Here is a 21,643-nt window from a genome sequence, read left to right on the forward strand (position 1 = left end):
CGTTTCTCATTAGGCGAATACCGGCTGGTGGTGGCCGTGTCGAAGACGGCACATAAAATCCTTGCCCTCACGCCGGATGAGAAAAGGAAAATTAAAAGTATTTCTGTGTTCGTGTGCGCCGTGCTGGCTGGGTCCGGGTTCGGGCAGGCAAGACGAAACAGCAATGCCACAGTGGAGCATCATTATGGCCACCCTTGTGAACCGCGGCTAGGCGGGTGGGTGGCTGCCCGTCGTATGTTTGAAGCACACAGAAAGAGAGTGTGTCTTTTACGCGTAAATGAGAAAAAGCTAAGACCAAGTTCTTAATAAGATGTATACGAGCTCGAGCGCGGACGCCACTTCGGAGCTGCGACTTGGATGCAGCAAATGAGAAGGAAGGCTGCCGTCATAGCAACGAGCAGATCGAGCGGTCCGTGGCTCATATAAGAAACAACACAAGGAATCGGATGCTGAAGGGGGATGAGGAATGAAAGCAAACACGGTTCACCGTCTTTGCCGTCTTCGTCGCTGTTGCCGTCCGAAAGAAGTTTTCTTTTGATTTTTTGAGGGTATTATAAATGAGAGAGTAGGGAGAAAGGTCTACGGCGAAAGTGCTGTGGGGTGAGGATAGGTCCTAATGAAGAAGCTTACGAAGGGTTCGGATATGCGAAAAGGGTTACGAGATGTAGAAATATACTTGCTGAATAGGAGAAATTTCTTCGATTCATTGAATATATTATAGAGAATTTAAAATTAATTGAAAAGGAAAGCTAGAGCGTTCGCTATAAAAAAATGTGGTAAATATCAAACAGTTATCGATTGATATCGTTTCAGTTATCATTGATGATTCTTTAAAACGAAGTAAACCTTCGGTTGCATGAGCATAAACATTGACATTATGACCTTAGTTCAGTTGCTACTCTGTGAACGACAAAAATTGACTAAATGTGTCAATTACGAACTTAATTGCACTGTTTTTTGTCGGATAACGCACTTTAGTTTAAACGCGGATTTGACGATTGTAAGTGGATTTTATTCCTAACTTAAATGTTCACAACACTACAACACAGTACATGAATTAAATGGACACTCGACTGCGGAGATCGACCGACCTGTACGTACAAAAGGTTTATTCGAGACTTTTAGATATGTACAATTTTTACTAGCATGGACCTGACTGACTGTGTGTGATATTTTCTAACTGCGGTTCGGCCGTACCTATCGCCGATCGTGAGGCGATCGGTGTGATGTGGAATTTAATGATGATTATATACATACGCAAATGCTTGTCCAGTCTTCTCGGACACTAATAATACAGTCAGTGATCTAGCAGTATTGGATAGAATACGATTGAAGGCAATAATGATGATTTCTAACATACCGAACATACCGGCCGCCTTGAAATGACCTATTTCAAATCTAACTTCTATGGAAAGCAATCTATCTTAACTACCGAATTTTAACTGCTAATTTTAAACTATTTCAACACAAATATTACGTATATACATATTGATTTAAACTTGTCTCTTCGAAAATGTTTCGTATGTTGCTCTGCTGTCGATCTGACTATCAGCCTTGATGATCTGCTTGCGGTCTCTAGGATATGGATACTCCTGATCAGACACATCTTTAGTATACTTCGTTGCCCACACGGTCCGTGTAGCACCGGTTCAGCTCTTCGCTAGAGTCGTCTACCGAATCCTCTTTGAATCGTCTGCCTCCAGATGCCAATCAACCTCGGTTGAGGGATCCTAGGTCCGTGTGCTATGAATAAGATGAGAGACGATTTTTTAAATGTAAAAATGAACCACACAACGACTTCCCTGGGTTGCGGAGGCCGTCCGCCTCCGCAGGCGCTAATGCGCCACCGACGAATCCAACGATGTGACCTTGCATGAACGTTGAAGAGAGTTCCAAGTATAGTAGCGACTTCAAGGTGGCCGCAATTGTCCAGAAACTGTTGAGGATCATCTGTGCTACAGTGCGTATCTGATGTGTATCGGTTCTGAGTCATCGGTTGGTTGCGCCTGGGTGCCGGTTGAAGTGCGACGAGTTTGGATGCATCCTCCTATTCAAACAGAAGAGTGTTTGATTGCTCGAAACGACGAATAACATGCAAGACACGTAACTTTGTGTGGGGATTCCTTAACCCCCACAGAATACTTGACGCAACACATCAAAATTGACGAACAGGAACTGAGCAGAGCTTCATTCGAACTTGGATGGACATGACATCAACGGAGTGGACAGCAGATCTTCAGACATTCGGACGAGCGGCGGCTCCTGCCGCGGCGGCTCCTGCCGCGGCGGATGGACTTGACTATGGAGGACAAACATTCTCTGAGCTTTTTGACTATATATTATAAAACAAAAACTTAACTGGGACGCGGAGACCCGAAGGCCTCCGCAGCGCCACCAGGCGCCTGATGGAGAAGGAGTTAATCCTCCTCGTAAGTTAACGTGGACGGAGTGTCGTTGTCGGAAATTGGTAGGACACACACTTTGGAAATCGCTCGAAGGAAGTCTCCGTCCTTCGTGCGAACTTTGACAACACGGATGTTGCCGTCTTTCCCCGGGTGGATCTCACTGACACGACCCATTCGCCACCTGAGAGGTGGTAAATTGTCCTCACGTAGCAGTACCATGGTCCCGACGAGAATGTTGTTCCGTTGTCTGGTCCATTTCGTGCGAGCATGCAAGCTCGACAAATATTGCGTTGACCAACGATTCCAGATACATTGGAGGAAGTACTGAACTCGCTGCCATCTTGAGAGCCGAGACTGATTGAGCTCTTGCAGAGATGGTTCTGGTATTGCTGTGAGTGGCCTACCCACAAGAAAGTGACCTGGTGTCAGAAAATCCAAGTCGTCTGCGTCGTTCGAGAGTGGCGTAACTGGTCTCGAGTTGAGGCAAGCCTCAATCTGTGCCACCAGGGTAACCATTTCGTCGGCTACGAGTACGGTGTTTCCAAGAGTGCGCTTAAGATGACCTTTCATCGACTTCACGGCGGCTTCCCAAAGTCCACCGAAGTTGGGGGATTTCGCCGGGATGAATTTAAAGTTGATGTTCTCCAATGAAGCTTCTTCAGTCACCGCTTTTACGAACATTTGGTTGTTGAACAGCTTTCGAAGATCGTCTAGCTCGCGTCGGGCACCAACAAAGTTAGTTGCGTTGTCACACATAATGATCTCTGGTCTACCTCGCCGGGAGACAAATCTTCTCAGCGCCGCGACGAAAGCTTGTGTTGTGAGGTCTCCAACGACCTCCAGATGAACGGCCTTCACTACAAGGCACACAAATACTGCTACGAAACACTTGATTGAACCACCCTTGCGATAGGGGTTCTGAATATAAAACGGACCACAGTAGTCCACTCCCACGCGCAGGAACGGTGGAGCTGTATTGACCCGCTCGGCTGGTAAATCTGCCATGAGTTGTTCGGAACTCTTCGGTCGAGCCCGAAAGCATTTGACGCACCGATGAATAACTTTCCTTACCAAGCTACGAGCTGCAATCGGCCAGTATCTTTCCCGCATGCTGGCGATGAGCAATTGTTGCCCAGCGTGCAGGGCTTTCTTGTGATAGTAATCCGCAACGAGGATCGAAAGAGGATGCTGATTATTCAGAACTATAGGATGCTTTCGACCGGCTGAAATGTTAGCGTTTCGAAGCCGGTCGCCGACGAGGATTAATCCGTTTACCAAGCGAGGGCATAGTTGCTTTAAGCGAGACGTAGGTTTTACTTCTCCATTCTTACGTAACGCGACTAGTTCTTCTGGAAAACTTTCTCTTTGAGCTAGGATCAGTAACTGATTTAAAGCTGCTTCTCGTTCTTCAAGTCGCACTAGGCCTACTCTGCGGTCACTAGTGTTTCGACAGTTGTGTACAAATCTCCGAATGAGTGATACGATGCGAACTAAATCTTGTAATGACGATCGAAGGCTGAAGATTGTGCTAGGTTCAATAACTTGCGCTGGAGCCGATACCGTTGTGCGTTCCTCGAGTAACAGAGGATCTAGGTCCTCGTGATTTATGTTAGCCGATGTCGGCCATAAGGTTTTGTCTAACCGTAACCAAGGTGGCCCTTGCCACCACATCTGGAAATCCTTCAGCTGATGAGGATCCATTCCTCTTGATAGAACATCGGCCGGGTTGTCCAAGACGGCTATGTGATTCCAGATACCTCCATGTGTAATGTGCTGAATTTCAGACACCCTGTTGGCCACGAAAATGTTCCAACGAGACGGAGGCGCTGCGATCCAACACTTAACGATCATTGAGTCGGTCCAAAAATACGGCTGAACTGCGATCTTGAGACTTTGGACGACTTTTTCGTACATATGTGCGCCTGTTAGTGAAGACGAGAGCTCCAATCGTGGAATCGATATTTGTTTTCGTTTCTTCTCTAGGTCTTCAAGCGGAGCTACACGAGATTTAGCGGTAACCAGTGATGACGAAACTGTACCATCGAACGAGACACACCTGAGGTAGATGCAGGCGCCGTACGCCTTGTGGGATGCGTCGCAGAACATGTGGAGCTCGACGGACAATGTTTCGCTTCCGAATGCGATCCAACGAGGTACTTGCAACAAAGTCAGACCTTCCAAACTTTCTCTGAATCCTCTCCACCACACTTGAAGCTCTTCGGGTAGAATATCGTTCCAGGAGCACTTTGTTCTCCGAAGATCCTGGAGAAATACCTTGGCTGGAACAAGACTAGGTCCAACCAGGCCTAACGGATCGAAAAACTTCGTGAAATCGGACAATATGATCCTCTTGGTGAGCTCAGTAGCAGGGTTCCACTGAGGTACAGTGAACCGAAAAATGTCCGAACGGGGTTCCCATTTAATTCCAAGGGTCTTAACTGTGGGGTTCGAGAGTTCGAGATCCAAACAAGAGCGTTCAGATAAGGTGGAATATGATCCAACAATTCTCGAGAGTTGGAGCTCCATTTCCTCAAGGTAAGCCCAGCTGTGCTTAGAACTTGGATCAGATCCTGTGACAATTGTACAGCTTCTTCAAGGCTGTCAACGTTCTTCAGCATACCGTCGACGTAGAACTCGTAGAGAATCGTATCAGTGGCGGCAGGGAAGTTGTTCTTCACATCCTCCGCCAACTTCTTCAGGCAACGCGTGGCCAAGTACGGTGCTGAAGACGTGCCGTACGTGACTGTGGTCAGCACGAACAATCGAATCGGCTTGGTTGAGTCCTCTCTCCATACTATGCATTGGAGTGGATGATGCATCGGATGCATCTTGATCATCCTATACATCTTCTCAATGTCGGCTGTCATCGCGTACTTCCTCAATCTGAAGCGTAGTGTTATGGAAGTTAGGTCATCCTGAACCACAGGACCCACCATGAGAGCTTCATTTAATGAAACTCCAGACGTGCTAGCGCACGACGCATCAAACACGACACGCAGTTTGGTCGTGGTGCTATCGGGCTTTAATACCGCATGGTGCGGTAGGAAGTATGCTACCGGAACTGTGCTTAGGTCTCGTGCTGAAATCTTACTCATATGCTCCATCCGAAGATATTCGTTGATGAAATCGGAATACATTTTCTTCACGATTGGATCGGTATCCAATCTGCGCTCCAAAGCCTTGAAGCGACGAGTAGCGATTAGCTGAGTATCTCCCAAGCGGTCAACGAGAAATTGTTTCTTGGGTAGCTGAACAACGAATCTGCCGGAAGAGTCTCTCGTCGTCGTTCTCTCAAAGTGTGTTTCACATGCCGACTCTTCTAGTGACAATGTGCTGGTGGTGCGACACGATTCCAGCTCAAAGAACCGTGCTAGTCCTTCTTCAATATTCTCTGCAGCACACGATGACACGACTGGTAAAACAGCTGACTCATCCGGAATCCCTCCAGAAACTATCCAGCCCAAAAGAGTATTTTGCAAAATTGGACCAGAATCTCCCAGCTTCATTTGACGCTCTGCAATCATCAGCTCCAAATAGACTTCTGCTCCTATGATCAGATCTACAGCTGCAGACTCGTGGAACGTTGGATCGGCTAACACTATCTCCTTCGGCACATTCCAGGAACGGATGTCAATGCTTCGTGTTGGAAGATCGACGGTTACTCGTGGCAAGACATGGAACTTAAGATTTGCCACATAGTTTGTAGCAAGCGAATGAACTTCCGCTAAAACTGCTTGAGTAGATGCAGTTTGCGGTCCACTGATGCCGACGATCGGTAAATGCTCACGAGTTCGTTTGAACTTGAGCCTTTGCGGAACGGTTTCAGACATGTAGCATCGCTGAGAACCAGAGTCCAGCAATGCACGAGCAAGAGAAGAGTTACCGAACTGATCGTAAAGGCTTACGACAGCGGTAGAGAGAAGAACGGTGTGCGGAACGTGTTTTGTTGTATCAGCTGTGAACTTCCGAGCATTAGCTCCTATCGAACACCTCCTACACAGCTCCACACTGCTTCCGGAGCATGCATCTACGCCCGCTGTGAAGACCCTCAAGGGCGGGTTCGAATTTGTCTGCTGGCATCTAAATCACGTGTAGCATTTCTAAAACGAAGCAGCATTCCAAGGCTCGAACTCTGCGCTGCCGTTTTGGGTGCACATCTTTACGAACGAATCAATAAGGCAATAAACATCAACGTTGTAGTATGCCTGCGCTCAAAACTCTCGACTGTGTCCAACACGCGTCGAAATCGAACGCCATGGCTAAACATTGGGCGGCTACAAGACGGTATACTGTTGCCCAAAAATACCAGCAGCAGCTGGAAGTGGCACTCCTAACGAAAGGGCAGTTAGGCGCAGCTTCTCTTGGAGATGACTGGAGAGATATTCGATCCGCCATTGCATTGTAAGCACCGCAACCGCTGCATTAGGCACGGTGTCCCCGAATCAGGTTAACGGTATGACGGCGAATGTGAGTAGTACGTGGAAGAGAAGAATGCAGCATGAGCAAGATTGATGCAACACCGCACGAAGGCGATCGAGGCACGATACAAACGGATGCGGAACAGACAAAAAAAGCGCCAGCTAGAAGATAGCGAACGTGATCGAAGATCGAGCAACTGTACCACGCTAATAACGCACGAAAGTTCTATGAGAAGTTAAACCGTTCACGTAAGGGTGAGGTGCCACAGCATGACATGTGTAAGGACATAAACGGGAACCTTATTACGAACGAGCTAAGGTGATCAAAAAGTGAAGGTAGCACTACGAAGAGTACCTGAATGGCGATGTGTCAAACAACGGTGGCGGTATGGGTAAGAACCTGGAAGCACACGCTCCCAGGTCATTTCCCTTTCAGATCCGGTTAGTGTGTTGTCATTTTTTTTTTGTAATTTGGAACGCTGCGCGCGGCGGTAGAAGAGGATGACTAACGGTACGTGAATGATGCAACTCGCAGGGATCTTTGTTGTTTTTTTTTAGTTTTCAGCGACTGCACACATTCGCTAATTTTGCTCGTAACTCTGCCAAAATATAATTATTGCAATTGAATGCGCTTTTTCTATTGATCGCGGGTTTCCCGCGTGTTTCCTCTTGATATTCCTGGAACCTCAAAGCTGACATAGCTAGCAGAGCTAACTAGTTTAGCCATTAACTCGCCGAAAATGGAAAGTTGGCTTCGGAAAGTGACTTAGCCCATTTTAATTAACCCCGGCAGCTTCTCGACCAATTCTTACATGAACATTAGGTTAGCTAAATTCTCTTCTTGACCCGCTGCTCGAAGATTTCAACGACATTTTGCATCATCTGTCCAAATTCTAAAATTGACTCCGGACGATCATGTCTAGATCTAGGAATTCCGCCAATATTCTCATGAGGCGATCGAATCAGAAAAAATGTATTAACGATTCGACAAAGTAAGTTTGTTTTACAATACTGCAATACCTAGCCGAAAAACTACACGTTCAGCTATCAATGCACATGCTAAAGGAGGCTGGGTTCGATTACCGATCCAATCGGCTTTCCTGGGCATGGGAGTACCATCTCGTTAGCATCATGCTATACGAATGCAAAAATAATAACATGACTTAGAAACATCGCAGTTAATAACTGTGATTAAAAATTGTAAAATAATTTTTTATATAAGGTATTTTTTGGTGTTTTACCTTTTATGCATACCAAGTTCATACCAACTTATGTTATCGAGGTCATGCTCGGGTTTGTACACACCAGGAAGCCAAAATGTTGCCACCACCGGCACTAATCGCAGACAATCATATGTGCCCTTAACCCGAGACCTGATGACATTTTGATGCATCCTGATCAGTACTGCAATTTCTCATTTTCAATGATAGATGTCACGCGACGTATCTGACCCTTTAAATATCTATAGAAACGCGAAAGATGACAGGCATGCTACATAAATCTCAGTGTGTGCTTTGTTTTTGTGTTCATTACCACTTTTGAACGAATATGATTAATTTATCGACTAGTCATTATTCTTTGCATATATCTTTTGAAATAATTTAGAAATTTTAATTTTAAAATGAAGCACAACATCCCTTCATGACTGCCTTTCATGCGAAATTGATCAAACAACCTACGATTCTTTCATTTGGTTGCCGAGATAAAAAAAAGGCGTTGCTCGTTGCCTTATGACGATCACGACATTTTCCAGTACTGATTCGCGATATTCTTCCATACTAAGCAAACCGTTCTTCTCGGTAACAGTAAACTCAGCCTGCTACGACGATGCGTTCGTGACCGAACAACTATATTTGAACTATTGCGTCACTTGTCTAACTATTTGTTATTTTTACTCACATTTTTGGTGACTGATTATTATAGTTGAATAAAATTACAACCACTTTAGCATGAAACGTTCGAAATATGATTATGATTAATTAACCTTGTTCGAAATATATTTTATTCAGGATAATTTTAATGAAGATTTTGTTCACGTATCTCAGGTTCAGGTTGAAGCAGTGCGTTTACTATGCCATCCCACTATTTGAGCATTGCATAAACCTGCACTAGGCACTTGATAAATAATGAATGCTTCACGAGGTTCAACTAACTATATACTATAGATAGTGGAATATATAGATGAGCGAAGATAAATCCTCTGTCTCCAAACGAACTTTCAAACGTGTCTCCAAACGAGCATGACGTCACGATTTCAATGGAAATGTTAAGGGCTGTGACGTCATATGCGCGTGTGCACGGTCAAAAAAATCGACTCAGCCATGCTTTCGCTCATCTCTAGATTCTTCTATCTATATTATATACTAACTGCATGGAACAACCAATCAAATTACTTTTTATTTGCAAATTCTAAGCATTACTTGCGAAAAACAAAAAGTGCTTATCTTTCTCAACTCTGCTCAGATTATTTTGACTATAGCTTCTATCTAAATACCGTCTCTATCGAAATACCGGTCTACCGATCGTTTTGTTAGTCAAAGATCATCACAATGGTCAAAGGAGCCATTGTGATGACCACATCCACCAATTCACCAGAGAGCATTATTTGTAGGATATCTTAAGGCTCGTTTTGTTCACAGGGTTCATTTCCATTTTTTCGGTGCGCGTGCACTGACTCTATGAATAGAATGTGTGTTTTACCCGTAATACCACCATAAAATGCCACCGACCGTTTAATGTTCGCTCACCTATCAGTTTTACTTTATAAATTTATGTAAATTGTTTGAGCAAGAATGTTTATACTCTTTTTTTATGATCTCACGCGCACGCATTCTGTTCTCACCGTTCGTTGAATCCATTCCGGCGAACAAAGGGGTGAGTTCCTCCATGCTTCTGACGACACACCACCTGGTCCCAACCAGAATCGACGACGATAACGTTAAGAAAAAAAAAACGCACCCCGTCATCCCTTGCGGCATATTCGAATTACTCATTAAAGGATAAAATTCGAGCTGACTCGATACCGCTTCGAAAATGGATCATTAATTTCGCTTATCGTGCGCCCGAAGTGAACCAACCCCCAGCAACGCGATTTTCGAACTCTTCTTTGGAAGAAATGACAACTCTGCCCGTGCCCAAAACACCCAGTCTGTTATCAACTTGCCCCTCACCACCGCGTGGACGAACGCATCGCATCTAAAAGACCATATTTAGAACTTTTCGTTGGCTGCTGCGAGGGAAGTTCCAACATAATAATAATTTGATTCGTCTGTACCGCGTCCGGTGTGGTGCAACCCTTTCGTTTGCTAATGCGCGTTGTCGCCGTCCGTGGGTCCTGCCAGATTTGGTGCGCGCGCGAAAGCGTCTTCGGTGTCCTGCGAGAAGACACCAAGATGAAAGGAATTCAATACGATCCAATCTACGGCACCATTCGAGCGAAACGTGATTCTAATTCGAAGGGATGGCATTTTCGTTCGAGAAGCGGTGGAATGGGTTTTTCTTGGTGAGGCGAATGGCGAGGGTTAAATTCTTACCCTTTCGGTGTATGCAGATAAGCGTTGATCATTGTCTACGACGAAAATTCCAAGAGGCTGGATTTTTCAATTCGTGAATCTGGGGGGTACTGAGAAACTAACATAGATTTCATAATTTCAACTAACAAGTAACTCATATTAAAAAAGCATGAGGTCATGTAAAATTCGACTTCTCCGACGACGGGTTTCGTTCGAATATTTACGCTGTTTAGCGAATAAAAATTTCCCAAAATTCTCTCGAATTCTTGCACACTATTTGGTGGAGAAGTTATAGTTTTGGCGTAAAATTAATCTTTCCGCGTAAATCTGTATTGTGAACCGTAGTGCAATGGCCGTTCGACCTAATAACCTCCAGCCTAATGACCTGATAACCAGCGGTTGACTGGTCGAGTGCCGAAGTCAGTCCAGAGATTGCAGTTCCGATATACATTTGCCTCTATATATGATATTGACCCGAATCAGATTTCTGATAACTTCAGTCGCCCTGATGGCAGCGATGTACCTAAGTACCAACGTAGATACGCTGGGTAGGAGTCTCCTACGTCTGCTTCGTCTATGCTCGAAATAGTGCATGGTTTGCTGTTTTTAAGGTCAGATTTTGGATACCATCTAGAACTGGAACTTGTCTTGTTTTAGGCTTTTCACTTCCATGATGAGTTCCTGATTGTAGTAGCACGATCTTCTTCCGTACTGGTGTTAGCATCGCTATACGATATCGGCGGCTAGACAGTTGATTCATGATGTGGAAACGGGTTTTGACTGTTGTCCTAAGCTTTCCTGAGAACCTCCCCGGCGCTATTGTTGGGTCACCAATCGTTTTCATAGGGACCTTGTATGCATCTTCCTAATAGTTTGGACTTGTATTACGGCAAAGCTCTTGCATTCAAGTTCTTTTGTTGAGCCTGATTTGCGTTTCTGAGAGCAGCTCAGCTCCAAAATTGAATGAAAAAATCTCTCACTTATCATCTCTGTATACGCTTACGATATGTATGTGTACCGTGTGAGACTTTTTTTTCGCAACCTTCCATGACACTGACAACTGATTGGGAGGCCAATACCCCATGATAAATTCGTTTTAAAAAGCTCCAAACGCGGAGAGCACGATCTCTGATGAAGCATTTTAACTGGTTGTGCACAGCTGTGCGAAAAAAACATTCGGTCCCCATACAAAATGAACGAGAAAAATGCGTTTTATCATCATTTCTCGGTGGGGGCTGCCTATCCGGTTTTGTTTTTTCGCACTTGTATGTAGGTCCGATGAACTCTTTTGTTTTCCTTTTTATTGAAGAGATATTCAGCCCCGAGCTGGTTGGCCTCTTAGGTTCGATCAACTTGTTTTCATCAACTTGTTTTCATCGCTTGTAGTAGGGACACGGCAGGTATTTCCGTCCATCGTCGTAGGGGCTAAAACCAACGAAAGCAACGTACATTTGCTAGAACTCCACTATAGCAGAACGTTTCTCCTGAGCTTACGATTTGGTACGTATGAGTTTTACAAAAAAGCGTCTTTTTTATTGGTTTTCGAGACTATGACGAACAGACGAAAATACCTGCCGTGTCCCTAATTCCAAGTTTTTTTTTCCAATTTCGTTTATTTGGTAGGCTCGGGCGTGTTTAACACTTTACGGAGCCATGAATCTTTGTGATATATATATATAATCAATATCATTTTATTATACAGTTAATAAGAGAGGGGTAGGAGCCAGCATACTCGTGGTGACTCGAGGTCAAATAATGTTTGCCTCTCTTTTATCTTTGTAAGTTATCTATTGAGAGCGATTTCTGCAAACCCTGCACCGAATATACTTCCCTTCTATGCATACTTGTACGAAATTAAAAAAAAATGCAAGTGCAGAAAACGCGTTTGAATCAAAACTACAATTATCGCTCTAGACCTCATATGAGCAGATAATTTGAGAACTTTCCATCACTAGACTATTGGGGAGCACTTTTCTAAAGATTTCATGCAATGTTTTAGTTCAGAAATATAATTATTCATGAACATAGTTTAGGGCTAAAGTTATACAGAGATTGATATTAACCCGTTTCGGTTCGGGCTACGATTTCAAATTAAAAAATTCACCGGTCTCTTGTTTTTCGACCGATTTGCATGAAATTTGGAGCAAAGATGCATTACACCCTATATTTTTATGTAGATGTATTGATTTGGTGGGTCAAATTGGCATTCAATAATGATGCAATCATTTTTATTCATCATTTTGCAATAGTGGGAATGGAAACTGCACGTTTGGACCTCCAAAATCCGGTTACGCATGTTCCGGGAACCTGGTTCCCCCAGGGAAGTGGTCACTTTTGGTTCTGAAATCCAGCTAGCGACACAAATTTTTTAGGTCTCCTGAATCGTAGTTTTATAGTGGTTTTATAGAAACACATGAATATTAGTGCTTGGTACTTTTTCCTTCTAAGTTCCAAACACTTTGAAACCAAATCCACAACCAACAGGAAAGGCTGGATCACAATAGCGCGTTGCGCGTGAGCATTGAAGTCAGCGTTTTATACTAAAACGCCACGCCAATAAACGTGACGCATTCACGCCCGGATTCTTTAGGAATGCCTCCAGCAAACTTCTTTGGCAATGTCTTCAAGAATTCCACCATCAATTTCGCCGGGTATTGATCCGAAAATTCCACCATTATTTACTCCAAGAAATCCTCCACGAATTCCTTTACAAGTTCTGCAGGGAATTTTTCAGATAATTCTTTCGTACTGTTTCTCATAAAAAATTCTGAAAAATTGCTCCGTGGAATTCCTAAGAATATTCTGTGAAAATTCCGCAGAATTGCCAATAAACATTTTTGGAAATTTCGCGAAAAGTCTTCGAATTTCTTGTGTATATTCCATAAATTTTTGAAAGTTTCGAATAATTTCTTGTGAAAATAACAAATAATTTCTCCAGGAATTCCACCGAAAATGTATACAGAAATTTTATCGAAAATTAAGGACATAGTTGGAAGAGTACCACGATGGCCGTCAATATGGCACCTGACCTTCCACGGGTCAACCCCACACCTCCCGCACTCCTCCCCCACAAACATTCGAATGCATTGAACTGCTTCGAACAAAAGTTCAATATTCGAATTACTAACCTCTTCACAGCATATTTATTCACTTCCCGTGATAATGAACATGTTTCTCCGAAGAATCCTATGTATTTCGGCTCGAATTATATCATAAATCAGCAATCTTGTGCCAATTTAATAGCCGTTCGCGATTTGGTGGGGTTATCACTGCACTTCACTTCTTCTCAAAGGGCATTGGAAAAATCAAGTTTTTACTCACTTCTCCGCACATGAGCAGCCCGAAATGTTGATGGAATGCAAGTGAAACATCACTTTTTGAAATCAGTCACTTGTTTGAACCGAAAACTTTTTAAAAACTGCTATTTTTGCCCTAAAAAAACTATGAAAAACTGATCGCGGAGCGAATGTAAACACCGGCGGCACCGACAGCAGCAAACTAATAACTAGGGTGGTTCAAAAATGGCTCAGGCTCAGTCGATGATGTTTCATCTTTTGGGTGACGTTTGATGGTTTGGGCTGGTTTAAATAGGGGTTTATCGTGCACAGGTCGTTTCAGGTTTGTATGACTGACAGTTGATATGGCGAGGTTGAATTTAACCAGAGCGTTAATGAATAAAGCTTCCAATGAATGATTAAATTTGTTATGACTAAATCATACAACTCTATGATTAAAGATTATGATTAACAATTTAATCATTTTTGAAAATGATTAATGATTATGATTAACGATTAAATTAATTTTTGGAAATGATTAAAGATTATGATTAATGAAAAGAACGTTTGGAGTATGATTAACGATTACCGATCGTGATTAAATGCTGACACAATATGTGTATGATTATTGATTAAAGATCGGTATGATTAATGATTAATGATTATGAATAATCAAATTGAATGATTTGCATATTGATCAATTATCAGGTAACATTTTTACCAAATTGGGTTATTAAAAGGTATGAAAATTAAATGATTATGATTAAAGAATAATGAATTAAAGCGATGTATGCAATGATTAAACTCGATGATTAATGAATAAACTCAAAACAATTATGAATATGATTAGTGATTAATGAATAAATGTAAAATTCTATGATTAACGATTAGTGATTAATGATTAAATCATATTTTTTGTATGATTATGATTAATGAATAATGATTAAATAACCCATTATTCATTAATCATGATTAAATCTATGATTAATCACTAATGCTCTGAATTTAACATTATTCTGATTGTGGCACTCCGTCATTGGGCGCTGGCGAGGGGGGAGACCATATGAGTGGATGAAATACCACTTGTCATAAGACAAGTTTGTACAATCCCATTTAATTCACCACTCAATTGTACCTTGACAGATACGTATTTCGACCTCAACAGTAAGGTCGTCTTCTGTGTCTCGTTCTTGCCCGACTAAGTGGTGGAATTAAATGGGATTGTACAAACTCGTCTTATGACAAGTGAAAACATTCCACTAATAAGCTCAAAATTATTTTCTTAACAAAATGGATGAAATATTTAAGAGCTTTAACTCCATAGACAATGCATATTGAATGGTCGTTCCAATAGTTGGAAGTCGATTTTAATCAAGGTTGCGAGTCTTTAGCATCAAGGATGTTATCGATCATTTAGTAATTTGCATTCGATCCACTAGTAACGTAGTTACAGCAATATTTTCAGTAACTTAGACTAAATGATAACGAAATTTCAATAATTTAGTTTAAGTTACTGCTACTAGCGCTATAACTCCGTTATTAGTTGAATTCTAACAACAAACCATCAGGCAGAGTTGTAGAAAAACCTTCGCACTAGAAGTCCACTATACAACACATTTTGAAAATCAGCTTCTGGAATAAGTTATTGACAAACTACTAAATGATCGAACGCAAATTACTATTTTTTGCTATTTTTTTGCGTTACGTAATCAATGGTTCTTTCCTGCGGTGCGATTTCCGTTCAGTGTAGTCTCTGGAATGTTGCTTTCAGCTATGTGGGTTCTCTTTTCGCCAGCGTTTGGAGGGGAGGCGCTGTATAGCCAGTGTAATGAAAGGTTTAGTTTCACATACTAGTTTTCATACAAACTTGAACCGGCTTGTGCTCACACAGGTTTTGTTCGATTCGGTTTTTGAAGGACACTTGGAGCATAGGACGGAATCGAGTGAGCGTGTTGGAGCTGCGTCGTTTTTTGAACCACCCTACTAATATTTTATGTTTTTTATAAATACGACACCAATACTACTACAGTATATGACAGTTTTTATTGTACCAATACTTTCAAAGCTTTGTTTTGGTACTCAACCCACCTTCACCTTAAATCGACAATGGTATTTTTGGAGGAATTCCTAGATTAATTCCCAAAGAAATCCTGAAAGAATTCCGGTGGAAACTTCAAGATTTCCACTGGGACATCCTCCAGGAGTTTCTTCGAAAATTCCTTCGGGAGTTCCGTCGGGAATTCTTTCAAGAGTTCCATCGGCAAATCCTCCAAGCGATCCTCCAGAGTTTCCTCCGAGAATTATTCCGGTAGTTCTATCGGCAGTTCCTACGGTTCCTCTGAAAATTCTTCCGGGAATTTCTCCAGAAGCTCCTCCGAGAAAGGGCTCCTCAGGAATTCTCCGGGGGGTCCTCTGTTGATGATTATGGTCCTGCTACATACCCCTACAAAGGTTTCAGCTAGACGAGATTTGTCTATAAGATGAATTCTCCAAAATTTTTCCGAAGAAGTCTTTTGATAGTTTCACTGGCAGTTCACTCCGGGGGTTCCTTTGAAAATTCTCTGGGAGTTTCTTCAGATACTCCTCCGGAAGTTCCCCCGGGAATTCCACCGGCAGAAATTCATCCAGGAGTCTCCGGGAGTTGCACCATTAGCTCTTCCAGGAAATCATTCAGGCTTTTTTTAGGAAATCATTTAGACTTTCTTCAGAAATTTAGCTGGAAATTCCTCCCGATGTTCTTCCGATAGTTTCTCTGGGAGTTCCTCCGGGAGATTATCTAGAAATTCTTCTAGGAGATTTTCCTGAAATTCCTCCGGGAGTTCTTACGGGAGCTCCTCCAGCAGTTCCTACGGGAATTCCTCTGGGAGATCCACCAGCAGTTTATATGAGAATTTCTCCGGGAGTTTCACCGGCAGTTCCTGCGGGTGTTCCTCTGGTAAGGAACTCCCGGAATAATTTCCGAAGGAACTCTCCGAGGAATTTCTGGAGGAATTCCAGGAGAAATTATCAGAGGAATTTTCGGTGGAACTTCTGGATGAATTTCTTGGATGAATTTCCGGAGGAAATCCTGGATGAACTCTCGTAAGAACTCCTGGATAAACATCCGTAACAATTCCAGGAGCTCTTGGAGAATTGTTAAAGGAATTCCCGAAGGAACTCCCACAGAAATTCTCCGATGAACTTCTGGAGGAGTTTGTAGATAAATTCCCAAAGAAAGCCTAAATGAATTCCTGAAAGAAAGCCTGAATGAATTCCCGGAAGAACTACTGGGGGAACGCTCGGAGGAATGTTTGGAGGAGCAGGCGGTAGAATACCCGGAGTTGATTTACTAGAGAAACTTCCGAAATCCCATTTCCCTTGAAATTCCTGCCAAATATCCTCCAGGAATTCCCTCTGAATTTCCTGGAGAGATTACCAGATAAACTCTTAGAAAAACTCCTGGAGGAACTCCCACAAGCACTTCCGGAGTAAAGTCCTGGAATAATTCTTGAAGAAGTTCATGAAGGAATTTCTGAAAAAATATTTGAAGAAATTCCCGGAAAAATATCAGGAGGAATTAATGCAGAAATTCCCAGATGAAATCCTGAAAGAATTCCCAGATGAATTGCTGTTCTTTGTTTGTTCCTGAAGGAACTCTCAAATTAATTTCCGAGTAATTCCGAGTGAAGTTCGGAAAGAATTCTAGGACAATTCCGTGGAAAAATTCCCGGAGAAATTCCTGAAGGAATTCCTGAAGAAGTACCTGAAGGAATTCCTGGAAAAATACCTGGAAGAATTTCCGGGGAAATACTTCGACGAATTCCTGGAGAAATTTGTAAAGAAATTTCTAGAGGAATTCTTGAAGGATATTCTGAAGTTCCAGAATGAAATCTTATTGGATTGAATTGATGGAGGTATTCCCGGAAGTTATCCCGGAGGAATTTAAGGAAGAGTTCCTGGGGAAAGCCCCGAGAAGTTTCTAGAAGAATTTCCAAAGGAATTTCTTATAGATTTACAAGTGAAAAATCGGAGGATTTTCGTCATTAATTTCTTCTAGTGGAATTTTGAAAGGAAATTGTATTCTTGTAGGAACTCTAGAATGCATTCCTGAAGGAAATGCCGGAGATTTTGCTGGAAGAATAGCCGAAGACATGTCTAGAAGTAAAACTTGAAGAGAAGAATAGAAATCTTCAAAAAATTTCCTCATGAAGTTAGTTATTGGTTTCTAGATGAGGAGAAATTACAATTACAGGAGAAGGAGTATGCCTTCTATGGGATTTGTGTTGCAAAATCAAAAAATTTACTACTCTCTTAGGGCTCCAGGTTCTCAAGGAACCTCAGGATATGACCAATGTGCTCAGATGCTCTGTAAATGTATTTTATTATACCTGTGTTGGAAAGTCATGAAGTTTGCTGTGTCGCCAGCTGGATTTAAGAGCCACTCAAAACGTAATCACTTCCCTGGGGCATCATCATATCTGTTGAAAAATCATGAAGTTCGATGTGTCGCAAGCTGGATTTCAGAACCATTCAAAAAGTGGTCACTTTTCTTGGGGCATCAAGTTCTCAGGGGACCTCTGGAAGTGGCCAATGCGCCCAGATGCTGTGCAAATGCTTCCTATTGTATTTGCGTTGCAAAATCATGAAGTTTGATGTGTCGCAAGCTGGGTTTCAGAACTACTCAAAAAGTGACCACTTCCCTGGGGCATCAGGTCTCACTCGAAAAGCGACCATTTCTTTGAGGGCATAAGGTTCCCAGGGAATCTCCGGAAGTGGCCAATGCGCTCAGATGTTCTGCAACTGTCTTCTGTTATATTTGCGTTGCAAAATCGTGATGTTTGACGTGTCACAAGCTGGGTTTCAGAATCACTCCAAAAGCGACCACTTCCCTGAGGGCATCAGGTCCCCAGGGAACCACCAAAAGTGAGAAGTAAAAGTTAGCAGTGAGAAGTGAGAAATGAGAAGAGAGAGTTTTGCAGTGAATGGTGAGAAATGAGTATTGAGAAGTGAGAAGTAAGAAGTGAGTGGTGAAAAGTGAGGAATGAGAATTGCGAAATGACAAGTGAAAAGTGAGAAGTGTAAAGAGACCACTTCCCACTTCTCATTTGTTACTGCACACATCTCACTACTCAGTACTCACTTCCATTTTCCAGTACTTTTCACTATGCACTATGAACATCTTACTTTTCACGTCACTCAATAAGGAAACAAATGTTAACTACCGTAATCCGGGGGAACATTGTTCATTTTTTTAGCTGTTGTGTAAATATTTCCCTATGGGGTGATTCAACTATGACGTCCACTGCTTTCTGAGATTTCTAAAATCCCCTTCCCCCCTCTGCCACGCTTTTTTGTATACCTGGTATACGTACTAGAGTGATTCAAATTTTAACATTTTTGCCCCCGATACTTAAACGATTGCATTTGCCATTTTAATAATCCTTCTAAATGTTTAGCTAATTTGGATGTAATTTGAGTGAGCACGCGCGGTTTGAAGTTTGTATGAAAATTACTATGAATCCTGATCCTTATGTGAAAAACCGTTTCGTGAGGTGGCCCATGAACTATTTTAATATAATTAACACATTGACTACACAGAATGCTTGTCAAGCTGAAAGGCAGTTGTTGTTGCGAAGCGATTTGTCGTTTGGAAGCAAAGTTATGAAGAAAACAAAACTGCTCATTATTGATATTGATGTTATTCTTTTACGTGTTAAATTGAATTTCCCACGATTCAGTATTTCCTTAATAACTTTTCGTGCAAGCATCAAATCGTTTCGCAACAAAGATGGCCTGTTTCCTTGTAAAATTTCCTCTGTTGCCGATGTACTCATATTTTTTAGACCTTAAAGGAAAGCGTTGGGGTGCGGTTTTCCATAAAAGTTACTGTTTTCATAGTAATTTGCATACAAACTTCAAACCGCGCGTGTCCACTCAAATTATATCCAAATTAGCTGAAAATTTAGGAGGATTATTAAAATGGCAAATGCAATCGTTTAAGCATCAGGGGGCAAAAAAGTCAAAATTTGAATCACTCTAATATGTACTGTCTCCCCCTAAAACCTGTGAAATCATGTTACATGTGGAATGTATACGGATGCTGTTCTTGATTGTTTTATAATTTTAAACTTGTTTTAAAAATCTTTTATGTCGCGTTTTTGATTCTTCAATTTGGGGTAGCTTTGATCATCAAACGTTTCGATCATTTATCTATTGATCATTAAGAAAAACGTCTCTCAAAGCGAGTTGATGCAGATGAAACATTAGAACCACAGACAAACAGACATAACACATTGAACATTCACTCATCAAATTCATCGTCATTTGAACACGACATCTGTTGATTTCAGTTAGTTGGGCAAATCACAAACCAGATGGTGGTAATGAGCAAATGTCAAACTCGAGCAAATCCGATGCGCGCGCCAAGAGTGACCGATTGGCCAACTAATGATTATTTGAACTGACCAGTAAATCAGTGAACGATGGAAATTTGACGAGTGTTATGTCTGTTTGTCTGTGTTAGAACTAACTCAACTAGACAACGAAAATATCGAACACTTTATAGAAAACTCGGAGACTCATCTTGACCAAAGATGTATAACTAATCGATAACAAATTTTATTATCCGGTTATCTAACATTTTGATAACTGAACTTGTTATCATTGTGGTTGAATTAACAGCTAATATAACAGAAATCATACCAGAATTTTGTTCCTGAAATAACTTAATGAAAACAAATTAATTTATCACAGATACCCAGTTGATAACACATTTTGTTATACTTGTTATTGACCTAAATAGCTAGTTAGTTTTCATTTAGTTATCAGTCATCACTGTTTTATTGACCAAAATAGTTAAAGCTTCTTTACCGACTTCGTTACACATTGAAAAAAATGTTGACATTCATTGGGATACAAATTCGAATTGAAGGAAGAGCACTACGCTTTCTACAATTTAGCATTTACTGAAAACTGTTTATATTCAAATCCAGATGTCATGTAAATAGCAGTCGGCTGGACATAGAGAACAAAGTAGAATAACTTTAACTTTATTATCCATTATTATAACTAGAATCTTGGTTGAATTACCAGTGAATAACAAAAATGATAACGTAATTCAATTTAAAATAGCGAATCGGAAATCAATTTGGATGAATACAGCTCATCGTTCTTTTATTGAATACTTTTTTTTTTCAAGTTGATGACCAATCTATATACATCTATATACATAAAAATGAATTTCTGTCTGTCTGACCCTTATAGACTCGGAAGCTACTGGGCCGATTGGTGTGAATGCAGAGGTTTTTGAGGCCGGGGAAGGTTCTTAAGATGGTTCGAGACCCTCCCTCCTTTGTAAAGAGGGGTTCCCATTCAAATGAAACATCAATTTCTTCATAACTCGAGAATTAGTCAGAATTAATCGAAACGAAGTTCGTCGGGTCTGCTAGTTAAAAATATATATAAATACTAGGCAATCATTCCCGATCTTGCTCAGGTTAGTTTTTCTCTCTAATTGTCAATCATTAGATTGCTAGCAGCGTCATGCTGTAAATCGATTACGGTTCTAGGTTTTATTCAAACTTAAACCTTGTATTTCGCAGTGTTTTCATATGCATATATGTATTAAGGAAGAGTTAATCCGTGAACAAATCTTGCTATGTGGAGAACTCTTCCGCTAGTCAAATAGACACAACGAAAACCTCAACTCATTCTTATTTATATACAGTCAAACCTATCAGTATCAGTCGATGTTTTATGACTCCATTCCTTCTGCAGATATGTTTTCCGACGGGTTTACCGGTTTGACTCAAACTCCGAACATGACTCGAATTTAAAAGGTAATTTGAACCATATTTGCGTAGTTTTGTCCATGGAATCTTGAATTCTTTGGTTCTTCGTACGAAAAACCGAGGAAATTCTTAGTTTTAGGGTGCTAAAACGCTAATGTTGGGGATTTGAGCCAAAACGGTAAATGATATTTCTTCATGCGAAAATCACGAGCAAGGTTTAGTAAATCGTGAAAAACTAAAATTATGTTTCGTGTGGCATTTTAG

General features: G+C 41.6%; 1 protein-coding gene across 1 annotated transcript; it reads right to left on the reverse strand.

The window, feature by feature from the left end:
• Positions 1-2,417: 2,417 nt before the first annotated feature.
• LOC134203222 (uncharacterized) lies at positions 2,418-6,235 on the reverse strand. Its single transcript, XM_062678103.1, has 2 exons — positions 5,026-6,235; positions 2,418-4,711 (listed from the first exon to the last, which is right to left on the reverse strand). The coding sequence occupies exons 1-2, from the start codon at positions 6,233-6,235 to the stop codon at positions 2,418-2,420; spliced, it is 3,504 nt and encodes a 1,167-aa protein (XP_062534087.1).
• Between the last annotated feature and the right edge of the window lie 15,408 nt (positions 6,236-21,643).

Source organism: Armigeres subalbatus, unplaced genomic scaffold, assembly GCF_024139115.2.
Source record: "Armigeres subalbatus isolate Guangzhou_Male unplaced genomic scaffold, GZ_Asu_2 Contig170, whole genome shotgun sequence".
NCBI classification, from domain to species: domain Eukaryota; kingdom Metazoa; phylum Arthropoda; class Insecta; order Diptera; family Culicidae; genus Armigeres; species Armigeres subalbatus.

Bases quoted from the DNA above. Each gene is read 5' to 3' on its own strand.
- LOC134203222 (XM_062678103.1), bottom strand. From the start codon at position 6,235: ATGTCTGAAACCGTTCCGCAAAGGCTCAAGTTCAAACGAACTCGTGAG. The intron at 4,712-5,025 runs GTATGCTGAAGA...TCGATCCGTTAG, and splicing joins CTACGAGTTCTACGTCGACG to GCCTGGTTGGACCTAGTCTT.